General features: G+C 49.0%; 2 protein-coding genes across 8 annotated transcripts in view; one reads left to right on the top strand and one right to left on the bottom strand.

Moving 5' to 3' along the window:
- Positions 1–3,352: 3,352 nt before the first annotated feature.
- On the top strand, positions 3,353–9,987 carry PRKAB1 (protein kinase AMP-activated non-catalytic subunit beta 1). Of its 2 annotated transcripts, none has more exons than XM_057374222.1 (8): positions 3,353–3,398; positions 4,309–4,483; positions 4,920–5,086; positions 5,996–6,089; positions 6,784–6,898; positions 7,740–7,873; positions 8,317–8,385; positions 8,462–9,987. In XM_057374222.1, the coding sequence occupies exons 2-8, from the start codon at positions 4,319–4,321 to the stop codon at positions 8,537–8,539; spliced, it is 822 nt and encodes a 273-aa protein (XP_057230205.1). In that variant the 5' UTR covers positions 3,353–3,398; positions 4,309–4,318; the 3' UTR covers positions 8,540–9,987. The 2 variants fall into 2 exon arrangements, with proteins under 2 accessions (XP_057230205.1, XP_057230203.1); XM_057374220.1 differs by lacking the exon at positions 3,353–3,398 and adding an exon at positions 3,441–3,513.
- A 1,064-nt stretch (positions 9,988–11,051) lies between these two features.
- CIT (citron rho-interacting serine/threonine kinase) overlaps positions 11,052–14,531 on the bottom strand; it is a 69,174-nt gene continuing 65,694 nt past the window's right edge. For all 6 annotated transcript variants that reach the window (XM_057374189.1, XM_057374188.1, XM_057374184.1 and 3 more), the window contains one exon: positions 11,052–14,341. In XM_057374189.1, the coding sequence (XP_057230172.1) occupies positions 14,318–14,341 (24 nt within the window). In that variant the 3' untranslated portion in view covers positions 11,052–14,317. The remainder of the gene's footprint in view (positions 14,342–14,531) is intronic.

Raw genomic sequence — 14,531 nt, 5'->3', positions numbered from 1 at the left:
CTCAAGGCAAGTAAGATTTAAACAYGAGCAAAGTCACTGGATTGATGGGGGCCAAGCTGACAAAACCCTCCTGGTTACCTGASAGCTGCTCAGGAGCCTTTGTGGAGRGTGCTGTTTTGTAAAGGGAAGAGTCCATATCACCAAATCTTRARCAGATGTGGAACCTACCYTGGCTTTGTAGGAGATACCTCCAGRSCAGGCTGGAGCCCTCAGGGCTGTGCAGGCTGAGCCACAGYTTTCTGAGACTGAGCCCTCAGTTATCCACAGGCAGCACCTTCMGGCKCAAAAAYTATCTAAATCCTCTTACAATCCTCCCACCTCCAAGCTCATTTTTAATTAGCAGGTCTGGGGAGATGTGCAGGGTGGGAGCAGAGAAGGGATGCAGTGGTGTGTGAGGGATTTCTTATGTGTGCTCCCAACTTTCTGTTTCCCAAGCACTACGGCATGTTCTGCATGCACAGCCAGGACAAGCATCTCTGAAATGTGAGTGAGCCTCTGAGGAGGCTGCCTSACTTCTCCTGCAGCACTCCCTGGCAGCCTGGTGAAGTGGGCTAAATTCAGAGGTGACCTAAAAGAGGAGGGGGCCTGCAAACAGATCACTCAGCCGGTGTAAAGATGGAGGAACACATCTGAGACCCCCGAGGGAGTGTGGAAGACCACAGTAAGAAATTAAACCAAAGGTTTCTGCAATGAAATTTATCCTGTCTTGAACTCCAGGGTAAGTTCTATTCTGCTCCCACCCAGCTCCCCCTCCACAGCACACAAGAAACACTTGCTCATGTGTCCTTTATGATGTGATTTATGGCACGTCTGAATCTCATCTACCAGCTCATGTRTGAGGATGGCTCCTCTGGGTTTGTCATCTCTCGCTGTAGGGCTGAGTCAGCTTCCACTTCCCYTGTGATGACTCCTCTTTGGCTAAATAAGGTTGCATCGTGTCAARGGAAAAGAACTTTGCCCGGTATCAATGGATTCTTCAGGACTTTGAGCTGCACAGTCTGAGGCTTACGGCCACTGCATTTGTTTTTTTTGACACCTACTCTGAGGTAAGAGAAGGAGAAACTTCCCTGAAATTAAGGGACCACACCAGAGCAGGMTGCATGGTCATGGTGAGCTGAGGCAGCCCCATGTTCACATTTCAAACAATATTCAATGGGGGCTTAATTGCCTTTTGATTTTAATCCAATAAAAAGAGAAATAATCCAAATACTGAAAACAAATTCTGGCCTAGAACACAGTGTTGGGTGAGTGTCATCCCCGACTTCTGTGCCTGAAAAGTTTGTACGGTCACTCTTCAGCCCATCTAATCCAGACCATGCATTCCCCTAATACAGGTCTCTCCTGACCTCAGACCTGCCGTGTTTGGTCCTTACTCTCTTTTAAAATGAGTCAGCTGATGGAGAGGGAYGGTAAGTGATATCTCCAAGGGGTAGAATGACTCAGGAGCAAAGATGTCACTTCACTTGACCCCTCAGCCCTCATGGCACCAAAAGTGCTCTGTAATGATTCTCAGAACTTGCACCAGCTCTGCTGAGTCTCACCGTCTTAAGAGCCAAGAACCAAACTGCCTTAAAATTAACTTCTGACTAAGATGCTCTATGTGAGATTTAATAGTCAGCCAGGTCTAGTTCATGTTTACTAAAGAAGATAGGTGTGAATGAGGGAAAATGGAGCTGAGTTTGCTTGTGGCTACTGATGTGGCAACTAACAGAGACCACGTGGCTCTTCATAGGCTGCAGGTTTTTACAAGCCTCTGCTTTTAAAACCTCACGTTGTCCTAGGAGGTGGTGTGGCACAGTCACGACACCAGATAAAGCATTTCATCAATTACTTTTATCTTGTTATATGGACCATGATCAGTCTGAAAGTGGACTGTGGGGTGTTTTTGTTGTTTTGTGGGGGTTTTTTTTGTTTGTTTGTTTGTTTGTGTTTGTTTTTGTTTTGTTTTTTTAGGGAATTTCTTATTCGGAATAATTCAGTTGTGCTTTCCCCTGGTCCTTTTACCCTCAATAGGGACAGAGGTAGAAGAGGTATTTTGTAGCATTCCTTTGGAATGTGGAGGCTGGTTCAGGATGGGGGTGGAAGAGGGGGAGTTTTTATGCCCTTCAAGCCGGAGAGCATGGAAGGAGGCAAAAAGTCAGAGATGCTGTTAAAGGGAGGAACAAATCTCCAGGATTCCAGAGACTCAGTGGGCAGCAGAGCCGTGCCAGGCCCCTGTGGTTCTCTTTAGCTGATCTCTCKCTTCCCACAGCTCCTGCATTAGCAGCTCTGGGGAATCGGTCACTACTGAGGCTGAGGGGAGGAAACAGCACTGCAGTGAGTGCAGGGACGGTGCACACAGACCTGTGCGAGGAGGTGGGGGAATGATGCCGGTGTTCGTGGTGTAATGTCATCCAGCCCTCGCTATTCCCGGGCCCAGCAGCTCACAAAGTGAGTTACAGGCTGACTGCCCCAGGACTGTGCTACACCCCCTGTCACAACGAGGGGTCACACGAACCACGCTTGAGAAGGAGCGGCCTCGGGGAAAACAGGACAAGGGTGAGATGCCATCCATGGCCTTTGTCCTGCCCRCAGAGCAGCAGCTCCAAAGGTTTCGGCATGGAGCACACCGTGGATGGCTCACCATGCCAAAATAGCAGCAGCTGCATTTTATAGCAGAGGTGTTGTGCGGGTATTGTGGGGAAGGGCTGCCCGCACACATTGCCCTGGCAGCCCTGCTGTTCGAMCCCCAAAGGCGAAAGGGAGCCGCTGTTCCCCAAAACACGGCAGAGCCAGCCCTGCGCTGGGCACTGTCTGTCCATCCCGGCAGAATTCTTCTCACAACGTGACGGCATGCGGATACATTCCATTTGGTAGGAATCCTTCTGTCTCTGCGCAGGTTGATTCTCTTCGTAATGAAGAAAAAAAGCGATTTCCCTGTAAGGAGGACTGTGACATCTGCTGCCCTCAGCCTGCGGCTGTGAGGAAAGCGGAAGAAAGAGAAAGCAAACAGCTGGGGGAGAGCAAAGGGTAAAMCCAGATCGTGTGAGTGGGAATGCTTTGAGAACTGTATCAGTGTAATTTCATTTTGGGGAACATTTATCAGTTAAATACATGAGACTTCCATGGGCGCTCCCTCCGAGGCAGAGGCTGACGGTCCCAGCGCGTTGTGCCCGCGGGGCTCAGGCCCATCCGAGCTCCGATGCACGGAGCGGGGACAGCCATTGCCCCGCACACCCAACACCAGCGGCGCGGTGCTGAGGAGCGGCGGGTCAGCCCGGGACAGCCCGGGACAGCCCGGGACAGCCCGGGACAGCCCGGAACGGCCGCGCCGGGCTCGGTTCCCCCCGGCGGCCGCGGGCCCGGCCCGGCGGAAGCGGAAGCGCCGTGAGGCGGCGGCGGCGGGAGCGCGGCGGGCGGTGGGTGCGGGGCCGGGCCCGGCGGGGCGGGGCCGTTCTGGGGCTGGGGGTACCGGCTCAGGGCTCCCGGGGCTGCCAGCCCGGGCTGTGCCCCCCGTGCCCCGCGGAGATCCCGGTGTGTGCGGGGGGGGTTCCCGCGGGCCCCTTCCGGCGTGGAGTGTGTGCGCATCCAGCGGGGTGTGCGTGGGAGAGGGGCTGGGTCTGTGGGACCCGGGGGAAAGCGGGACAGGAGCGGGACTGGGCACTCCCCAGGGAATGGTCACAGCTCCGAGGCTGCCAGAGCTCCGGGATGGTCTGGACGATGCTCTCGGGGATGCACAGGGTGGCATTGTTGAGGTGTCTGTGCAGGGCCAGGAGCTGCGCTGGAGCCTTGTGGGTCCCTTCCAGCTCAGGACATTGTGTGGTTCTGTGCTTAGAGCCCCCGCCAGCTGCTCTCAGCATCCCCAGCAGGGTGAGATAACGTTAGATAACGTTATCCCAGCCAGTGAAGGCTCATTGCAGGTGGGCTGGTTCGGGAGCGTTCTGACTGTATGTTCCCCTGCTGTCCCGGCTGGCGAGGTGCAGCGTTGTGTGCACGGGGAGGCACAAAGCGAAGAACAAGCCCTTAGCTTGGGAAGACACAACAACTTTGTGCTGTGTGGCAGGGWCCTGCTGGGTCAGCTTCTTGTGTGGCCGAGTCTGGGAGAGGTGCTCATGTATTGAGCTGTGGCACATCATCAGGAGTAGCTAAAAACTGTAATTTAGTGTCTTTGTTCTGAGAGTGGTATCACTTTACAATGGGTTAATCAAGTTTCTGAGGCTCTTCAGCTCAGAAACACAGCCCAGGTCCACTGATGAGTTTTCTCTCCTGCCTGCTGGTGTTCCAGCTTTGGAAGTTCATGTGCTAATCTGGCTTTCCCTGCTCTTTTAGATCTTTAAAAATGGGGAACACGAGCAGCGAGCGAGCAGGGCTGGAGCGCCATGGGCACAAAGCCTCCCGAGGGGACGGCGCAGGGGGAGCCATCAGTACCAAAGAGGGTGACAGACCAAARATCTTAATGGACAGTCCTGAAGATGCAGACTTGTTCCACTCAGAGGAAATGAAGGTACTGCTGGTTCATTCTCCAGGCATTGCTCACTTGGGAATGCTGTCAGTTGTGGGGCTGTTCACAACCTGAAGGGATTCTGCCATTGAATTGCTACACAAAGCTGATCATTCCCCTTCTTTCCCTTGCCAAGGAAAGGGTGCATGGATTTTGAGGCAGGTGTAGTTGGGGCTGGARGGAGGGGCATTATTTTCCCTTCCACTCTTCCCACAAATTTGGAAGGGTAGGGATTTTTAATTCTTTTTCAGGATTTGTGCAAATCAGCTTATGAACATCATCTAGGAATGCAGCTTATGTTCTGCATCTGGCAAAAACTACTTGTAGTGGGCTTAGGGAATCATGCCTGAGGGCAAAAAAAAAAACCCTTCAGTGCAACACAGGTTGTCTTAAGTCTGCCAGGAAAGAAGCTTTTTTGATTGAGACATTGTATTTGTAGACCCCGTTGGAGAAAGAAGAATTTCTAGCTTGGCAACAAGATCTGGAAGTGAATGACAAAACCCCCACTCAAGCTCGGCCAACAGTCTTTCGCTGGACAGGTGGAGGGAAAGAAGTTTATTTGTCAGGGTCCTTCAACAACTGGAGTAAAATTCCTCTGACAAGGAGGTAATGAAGTGCTGCTGCAGYGGTTCCCYGTGGGCTGGGAGTGCTCAGGGCCARGAGGAAGGTGGTCAGTTGSTAGATGGAATTTGTTTGATTTACCACTGTCCTGCTTCCCTCCTTGAGCCCTTGATGAGAACCTGACTKTCCCCTTCTTGGATGGCACAGGATGGAAGTTGAGCTGTGTGTCAGTTTTAAAGGAGTGATTTTTGTCACTGATGACCCAAGCCAGTCCCTGTTGTGCAGTCTGTGCCTGGGCTGGGGCTGGGTGTGGAAAGGGGAGCTGGTTCTGAGCATGGTGTCTCTGATGGCACATCCTTGCCCTGTCAGTGGCTCTTGCACAGCTCAAAGGATCCAGAGACCGTGGCCTGTTGGAGCAGTATCAACTGATTCTCAGCTTTTTTTGAGATGCTGGTAAAGCCCTCTGAAGAATCAGGGAGTTCACAGCCCAGGAGTATGGAAATTGCCMAGCAGCAGCTATTCAGACCCAAAGTAACCCAGAAGTATCGAGTKGCTGCTTTTATCTGCTCATGGTTCATTTATTTCATGGGCATTTGGGAAATGCAATTTATGATGGCAAATACTGAAAGGCAGGGCAATATGAGAAAGATGATCTTGTTCCATCAGCAGATAAATGAGGTCTCGTGTACTAACAAGTAACATGAAGATGTGAGGGTCACTTCACAAAAGCTTAGTGCCAGTTGTGGGATATCAGGATGTGGGGRGATTCACTGTCATAGAGGAAATGATGATGAGCATTAATCAGAATTTGATTCTTTAGATTGCATCAGAGATGCACTCTGAATGTGCCTTTTTAAGGTTTTGCACRTTGAGGAGGCTTGTGCTCTGTGTCACAGTTTATAGAACAGTACTTTTCAGAGAATTGCAGGGCTGATTGTTGGTCTTAAATTCCAGTCACAATAACTTTGTGGCTATCCTGGACCTGCCAGAAGGAGAGCACCAGTACAAGTTCTTCGTGGATGGGCAGTGGACACATGATCCTGCAGAGGTAACATTTGCTTTGACTCACTCTTCATTGATTGAGGTATCTGAAGAGGAGAAAGTGGCTTTCAGGCTGGTGAGAGAGAGGTTTCTGATCCCTGCTGGCCTGGGTGGCAGCATCAGACTGAGCTCAGAGGGCAGGAGATGCAATGAGGGACAGGATCTCTTGGCCATCAGTTTATAAGTGATGCCAGGCTTTTCTTGTCCAGTGCCAAAGTGCCTTTTAGAGCCCTGTGGCATTGCTGGCAGCCCAGAGCTCASTGCTGGCCTGGCCCTCTGTGCCAGGATGTTGCTATTGCTGCTCTAGATCTTTTCACAGTCCAGTAACTCTGCCAAAATCTACCAGGCCTGTTCCTCCTCTGCTAGAAAATGAGCTTTAACCCCAGCCTGCCCAACAGTTCCCCACGTGCTTCAGAGCTCATCCAGAGCTGGTGTCACAGGTGACCTCAGCCCAGCCCTGACCCTCCCCTTCTCTGTAGCCCAAGGATCAGTCRAGGGCTGCAGCCCTGGCAGGTTCAGCTGCCATCCTCCCCTCCCAGTGATCCTTCACTTGCTCCTAACCTGACTCTGACTGGCACTTTTCTGGTTCTATTTCAAAAGCAATGTACCTCATTCTTGGTAATGCTGATTGKGTAGTTCTGAGAATCTCTTAGTCCCACAAGCTGTTTTTATTCTGATTTTTCTATCTGTTCTCTTGYCAGCCAGTAGTAACCAGCCAGCTGGGCACTGTCAACAACATCATCCAGGTGAAGAAAACTGACTTTGAAGTGTTYGATGCTTTGATGGTGGACTCCCAAAAATGTTCAGACATGTCTGGTATGAACTTACTCGTAATTTTATATTACGCTTTTCAGAGCTGTTAAAAATTTCTTGTTTCTTTTTATCTGGAATTAAAACTACAGTGCAGATTARTCTCCACCTGTGTCAGGACCTGTGGATGTGTGCAGGAGTCACAAATGCRCAGAGGAGGAAGTTTCTGACAAAGCAGCAAAGGTCACTGTGGATCTGATGAGGAGAAAGTGATGGGTGCTTAGTAATTTTTTGTTTGTCCCTGCTGTGTGCAGTGGCTGCATTTAGGGCACTYATTGGTGGATCARTCTCTGCTTTACCCCATCAAACCAACACTGACAGCCTACATTGYTCCTAATCCAGTCTTTTTCTGCTAAGGARGYGGCTGAGAAGTTGCCCTTTAAGAGKGAGAAATCAGGTGCATCTCAGTGCTAACACAGGCTCAGGAGTATATAATACCCTCACATGGTAATATAAATTATCTGTATCTTAGAATAACAAAAATGCAATTTTTGTCTTAAGCAGTTGCCTTTCACAGGTGTCTCCCATGTTTTTGTACCTCCCTTGGTGGGAACCTTGTATGGCACCTGCACTGTGGAGTGTTTGCTGGAGAAGTGCTGGCCAGAGATCACAGAGAAGTTCTTTAGTGCAGCTGGGCCCTCAGAACTCTGCTGCCCAAAACCTCACAGCTCGTTTCAAGTCAGAGTTTGGGCACCTTAAATCCCCTCTTGGGCAGTGACTGATCCTCTGGCACTGCACCAGCTGCTGCAGTTGCTGTGCTTAAGTGCCATTGATTCCTTCAGGCTGCATGTACCTATAAAGGGCAGATGTTCTYACAAAGGATTAAATATTCACATCTCTCTGGCAGAGCTGTCGAGTTCACCCCCAGGACCGTACCACCAGGAGCCCTATGTTTGTAAGGCAGAGGAACGCTTTAAATCTCCACCCATTCTCCCCCCACACCTGTTGCAGGTCATCCTGAACAAGGACACAGGCATTTCTGTGAGTACATTACTTTGGGGGGCTGAACAATGCCCTGTGGGGTGGGAACAGAGGGGGAAAAATCTGGGTACAGGCAGGGGACAGCATAGGAAAAACTCTGTTGTGTATGTCTAGATGGGTTTATTTGAAGTAAATATATTTTTCTAGTTGACCATCTCCAGAATGGAAAACCTGATTGCTGTTTTCCTCCCAAAATCTTAATCTTGTCACCTGTTAGGACACTGGAGCACAGAAAGGGTAATCACAGTCTGATTCCCARTCCTGGTGAGGATGCAGAGGGTTTTACCCAGAGGGGTCTGGGGCTGTKCTGGAATGGTGGCTGTGCTTGTGATGGCCTCAGGGTGAGCAGCAGTGATGTGCTGGGTGTGTGGCTGGTCACAGMTGCTGTTTGTCACCCTCAGCTGTGAGTCCTGTTGTTGTCACACTGTCCCTCTTCTCTGCAGTGTGATCCTGCTCTGCTCCCTGAGCCCAACCACGTCATGTTGAACCACCTGTACGCACTGTCCATCAAGGTGAGAGGCCAGGCCAYGTCCTGCACTCCTCATGTCTGGCCATGCCACATGCTCACTTGTTTTCCCTCTCCTGTAGGATGGAGTGATGGTGCTCAGTGCTACACACCGTTACAAGAAGAAATACGTCACCACTTTGCTGTACAAGCCAATATGATCATCACAGTCATTCTGACCAAATGTTCTGGGCCAGTGCAGTCTCAGAAAAAAAAATGCTTCACTTAACCAAATGTACTTCTGCTCTGTGCTGTAGCAAATGAACTCTGATTTCATATTGTTTCTGAGACTTCCAGGTTCTTCTGTATTTGCCTTATTTTGTTAGCCCCACCTTGGAAGTTCTTGGAAATGGCAGCTTCACAGCAACTAGACAGGTGGCAAAGGTGTCAGTGCCCCTTGTCAGCTCAGTTAAAAAACCACCAATTTAATTAGGCTGAATGATGTGAGGGCAGCAGTGGATCAAAGAGCTTTAGCAGCGAGGCAGACTGGGAGTCTGCCAGCCCAAAGTCTAGAAAGTTCAGGATTCTTGGGGAATCTGATTTGGGCATAACACTCAGCAAAAGCAAACTCATTACTGCTTCCATAACTCATCAGACRTTATTTCAGTAGCAAGTTCCAAACTTGCCTGGCTGAAGTAAGTGTGAATATTCAATATCTCTTTGTAGCAGCCTTTTCTGGGCAAAATCAGCAACATAATCACTACAAGCTYGTTATTATTTTACAGTAGAGTAGGGTGCACTGTTTCTACTGTGAATAGCTCTGTAGTTTTTCTCTTCATGAGAACTGAAATACATCTTTTCCCCTGTGGAATTTCTGGTAAAGACAATTGTTTTTAATGGCTGGATTTTTCTGTAAATCGTAGATRTGTCTTGCAGTAATCTGCTTTTTGAAACCGGTTTCTCTTGCTGTCACTGAGGAGGACTTCCTTAAGCTGGGAGAGGTGGCTGTAAGGGAATGGATTCAGTTTAGGGATTAGTTCCTCAGTAACAGTCTCCTGTGTCCCAGTGGCCAAATTTGCCCCTCAAGYGTCAGCAGTKKCAGTGTGCTGGATGTAGCAGCACCRCAGCCCTCYACCCAGGGCTGGAGCCGGGCAACTTTTTATTGTTTCTGTTTTCTAAGTGACTGTAGTAATGCCAGGCTGCCTGTCCTTGGTGTTGACAGCCTGTTTTATCCCAAAACAAATGCAACATTAATGCAAACCTGCTGCCAGCATGCCCCGAGCCTGCCGGGGAGGAGCCAGCGCAGGAGGGGCCTGCTGGGTCCTTCCCTTGGCTTGTTTTGGTGCCAATGATAACCAGCCCCGTCCCACTGTGGGGAGAGCACTTTGCACGGGTGTGGGAGGAGTCTGAGAGAAGACAGAGCTGCAGTAGCCAGCGTGGAGCAGAGTGAGCCACAGCGGGAGGGTGCTTTGCCATCCTGGGGTCTGTTCACCAGCCTTGTTGCAATATCTTCAGTAGCTGAGTAGATCTGGGTCTAGTGCAATGGTTTTCTCTGAAAACTGTGTCTTCATTCTGTGCTATCGATAGTATTTGGTATTCTGGACTACAGAATTGCTTCTTTTCAGCCTCTTTAGAAACAAATAAAACATTTTCAAGAGAACTGGGTGACTTGTGTTGATTACCCTTCCCATCTTTTGGTAACCTCTTGGTATCCTCGCCTTTACTGAGCTGTGATTTCCTAATTGTAGTTTTATGCTTTGGTGGGTTGTGCAAGCTTTTCATTCAGCAATGCAGCTTGAAACACTTTCTCCTTGTGCTTAGCGAAGAAGACCAAGGTGTTGATGTTTGTGATGTTAAGTTTAGAGGAAGAATTACTTCAGAACTTCAGCAACAGTCCCTTCGGGCTGGAAAGCTTGGGATGGGCCTTAAGCCTCCAGTCAYCTTCTCTTTGTTCCAGCAGCCACGTCAAGCAGGCCTTTTTCTGCAAGTCCTTGTTGTCGGCAGGGTCAGAGTGGGGTCAGAGGCTCACACAGGGGACAGGTTCAGCTGTGTGTGGGGACAGGCTGTGCCTCTGCAGTGTCCAGTAGCTGCAGGGAGTGCTGAGGCTGTGGGATGAGTGGGCAGTGCTGGTACCTGCAGAGTGCTCCTTGTTCTTCATCAGTGCAGCAGGTGTGGTGGAAGCACAGGACAGGACCAATTACTCTGTAGAAACCTGGGGGTTTGCTAATTTTGATTTTTGGTTTGTAGCCCCTGGCCCTGTCGAAGCTGGCACAGGGCTCAGTCCAGGACTGCAGTCACCACTGCACCATCAGATTTTGCAGCCCCAGAAAGCTGGGGTGGGGGAGAGCCCAGGGTGGGGGGCCCAGGCTGTGTGCCAGGGCCTGCAGGGRTGATGCTCCCTGAGCTCAGCTTCCCTGCCCATGGGGGACCCAGCACAGCTGCCCCCAGGGCTCTCCAGCCACGAGCAGCAAGTGATGGAGGTGAGATGTTCCATCATGCCACAACTTTCCACAGGTAAGCCACAGCCACCCCTCAGCCCCCCAAATCTCTTTCTCTCCTGCAGCAGAGTGGATGAAGGAGGAGGGTAGTTGGTTGTTTTTCCTGAGGGGTGGGTTTCGGGGTCATTTTATCGTTTCTTTTGCTAGGTCATGGCTTGACAGGTTATCTTAATCACTCTTGTGTTCCCTTATCGCAATGGGATGAATCAAATCCCTCCAAAGGCAAAAGCTGGATCAAGAGTTGGATTTATTAGCTCACTTACATTCCCCACCCACAGCTCACAGTCTGTGCTGTTATGTTTATTCTTGGCTGTTGCTAGGAGAGCACATTTTTTAAAGGTAGATGCGGAGACTTCTGTTACAGTCACTTTTGGGGACCCTGGAGTAAACCAGTACAGAAATAACAAGAGCTCCCTGCCCTCCCCGACCCCCTGAATTTCAGCACAGCGTTTGGGGGTCAAGCTGACATGGATTTGTGCTGGGTTCTTGGGAATCAAAAAGCTCAATAATTATTTTTCTTTACTCCACCAGTTTCTGGATTAATTTAGTTTTGTTACAATTCGGATCATGCATTATAGGACTGCAACAATGAGCTTTAARTAAGTATTCTTTGTGCACAGTAAAAGAAATAAAGGAACATTGAACAAGTCAGCATTTCATCATATACATCATAGTAGGCACAATAGATAAATCAAGCAGCTCGGGGTTGATGTAGAGCATTTTCATGGAATGTCATGTAGACCAAAACGTAAGAGGAGCCATTAGTAACCCACCCCCACAGCCTCCAACAAGCYCTTTCTCGGGGCTGAGGGGGTGGGGATGTGCACAGAACCAAAAACACTGAACAGTAGGAGGACAAATTAAGTTACTGTAGGCAGCAGTGTGAATATTAAAAACCTCTTCCTGTGAAAGAATACTTCAGACCCTGTAAAAACTAGTTCAGTTAAAAATAGATGTATTTACATTTAAGTCTGATCTAGCAAGTTTTCCCAGCAGGTGTAAGTTGAGCTGTACAGTAACTCTGCAGGTTGTACTCAATCTGACTGGATTTGTGAATGGTCTTTTTTTAAAGTTGCAGCTATTAGGCCTTAAAGCACCAGCATATTACAGCAGTGGGATGAAGAACTGTCTCCCTCCACCTTGCTCCCAGTACACTGCTGGAATAAGTCCCAAACCTGTCATTAGATCACACTATTGTTAATTAAGATGCCTTTTTTCCAGCTCAAGATGTGTGGGGTCATTTTCCAGGGCAAGTCTGTTTTCCCAGATCYTCACAGGTGCTTTACCTGCACCCGTCTCACTGGTGAGGCAGATTTAGCTGTAGGTGCTCGCAGCTGACTGCTGCTCTAGTGAAGATAAATCCACCTGGTTTAGTGGGAACATGCTGGGGGTTGTGAAGCCATTTATGCTACTTGATCAGGGAATGATAAGTATTAAATGCTAAATATTGCCAGGGTTTGCTGTGGGTCCTGTGACACCCAGGATTGCCCAGCCCCGGAGCCAGGGGCGGAGCAGGAGGGGCAGGGGCACTCCAGAGAGAAGGAAGCCGTCATTTCACCATGCCAGTCAAGATAGTTATTTGTTTTATTTGGTTATTGTTCAACAACAAAGTTCAATACTTTCCAGGTGGAGCTTTGAACTGTCCCTCTGGTTCCCTCCCTTGTCAATAATAAAAAGGTAATGAAGAAAAATCCTGTACTTTTAGAGACCTAAAACCTCATTTATGCTAACAAGCTTCGATTGCAATTTAATGTTACAATATTTCTTCATGGGAGCGAGGAGGACCGAGGCGAGGCCCCTCCCGTGTCTGAAGATGGCTGTCCACAACCACCAGTAAAACAAAAAGCTAGTGTTGAAAAACGCACAGTTTACAATAAAAAAGTAGAAACCAATTCAATTCCCTTTTGTTACGAATATAAAGTTTCTTGTAAATATGTACAGTCCTTTGAGCTATTTCTATAGCAGGAAGCATTTCACGAACAAGACACAAGATATACACTTTCAGGACTCAACAAGCCCATTTCTGAGGTCTTGAAGATCTTCCATGAGATGCAAAGATTTAAAGACTGATCTCAGCGACCTTTCAAAATATTCAGACCAGGAGACAAAAACTTCCAGCAAATTTCCTGCCAAATCATCTGACTGAAAATAACCCAACAGACAAGAGAACAGAATACAATATTCATGAAACTCGCCAAAGGACACTGACAAGGCATTGGAATTTTGATGGGTTTCTAGAACAGGTTAGCACAGGCTTGCAAGGGACTAGCAGAAGTTTAAGTGTGGCGCCAAGGGAAGATTGGATGCAGTTTTGCTCTTTCCAGTTGTAAAGAACATGGTTGTTCACTTAGAATGTTGCTATTGCAGAGTGAATGGTCAAAACCTGCTTTGAAAATCATTTGCTCTCTGCTTCATGTTCACAGCAAAAGAGAATAGGAAGCAATAAAAGGCTCGAGGTCAGACACGGGGAAGCRAAGGTGTGTCAGCAACTGCCAAAGCTGCTCCCTGTGAGTGTCCTGTGCCAAGACACCGGATCTGATTGCACGACAAGCTACAGCCCACGGGAGGAGCCAGCCCGGGCTGCTCCCCCTGGGGAGCCGAGGCTGGCAGGACTCACTGCTGAAGAGACCATGTCCAGCGCTGAGAGGAGAACACGAGTGTGACTGTAATTCTTGTCATTGAATAAGGCTTGTTAACGCTTCGGTGCCAAATTTCCAGAGTAATTAACGGCTATTTTGCAGCGTAATCTAGAGGTTTCAGTTAATTTACAAGTGAGGTACAATACACTACTCAGCAAAGCAACCTAAAAGGAGAGAGCAGCCAGTGATGGTGCAGCAGCATGCAGTGAACTGTCATGCAGAAGACCTGGATAAAGTCTTACAACCCAGTAGCTTATAGGTAATGCACTTTGTCTCAGGGCCGGGCAGGGAGGGTCGGTTAAAGCAGGGTTCTTCCCTCCCCATCAGAGCTGCTCTAAAGCAATTTTAGTGAGAACAAAATAACTTTCAGAAGTGGCAGGTGAACAGGCTAATCAGAAGAAATTTTTCATGTGTTCTGTGGAGAACATCCAACCACAGCTCCTATTGAAAGACTCACTCACCTTGGCCCTTCTGTTTCCAGGCCATCAGGGGCTCCCAGCACGTCTCAGAACTATGACCAACTCTCTGGTAAGGGGTGCTAACCACAGTGACGACCTGGGGCAGGACGCTAGTCCCATTTCCTGGATGAACTACTAGGGACTAAAGTGGATACAAAAAGTTCATGAACTGCTTGAAAGAGTAACAGTAGTACAAAGTGCAAAAACAGGAGTGCAGGAAAGTGCAGAGAAATTAACTGAGCTGCGAACGGTCTTCAAAAGCGTCACGGCTCCCGCTGCGGAGCGAGCTTTGGCCCAGGAATGCTGTTTGGGAACTGGGCTGCAGACAGATGGAGTGCATATACTCAGTATATTTCCTTTTTTTTTCCTGCAGGTCAAGATGAGTAACTTTGTGTAGCTGAGACTTACACTGAAGACTGGTCCCAGACCTGGCAGGGAAATAAAAGGACAAGTTAGAAGTCACRCATATTTTCTCCCAGGCACGAGGTGCCAGCAGCAGTACATCACCTGCTGCTCCCACAGAGCCAGGGTTCCTGTCATCCACAAACAGACAAAGGCAGGGACTGTCAGCACCACTCTCAGCACAGCAGTTCCTGCTCCAGACATTACTCCCCTTCA

This window comes from Malurus melanocephalus, unplaced genomic scaffold (assembly GCF_030028575.1).
Source record: "Malurus melanocephalus ecotype Western Australia unplaced genomic scaffold, MMel_1.1 scaffold_219, whole genome shotgun sequence".
NCBI lineage: Eukaryota > Metazoa > Chordata > Aves > Passeriformes > Maluridae > Malurus > Malurus melanocephalus.
The sequence above is the reverse complement of the archived record's forward strand: the minus strand, read 5'-3'. Positions and strand labels throughout refer to the sequence as shown.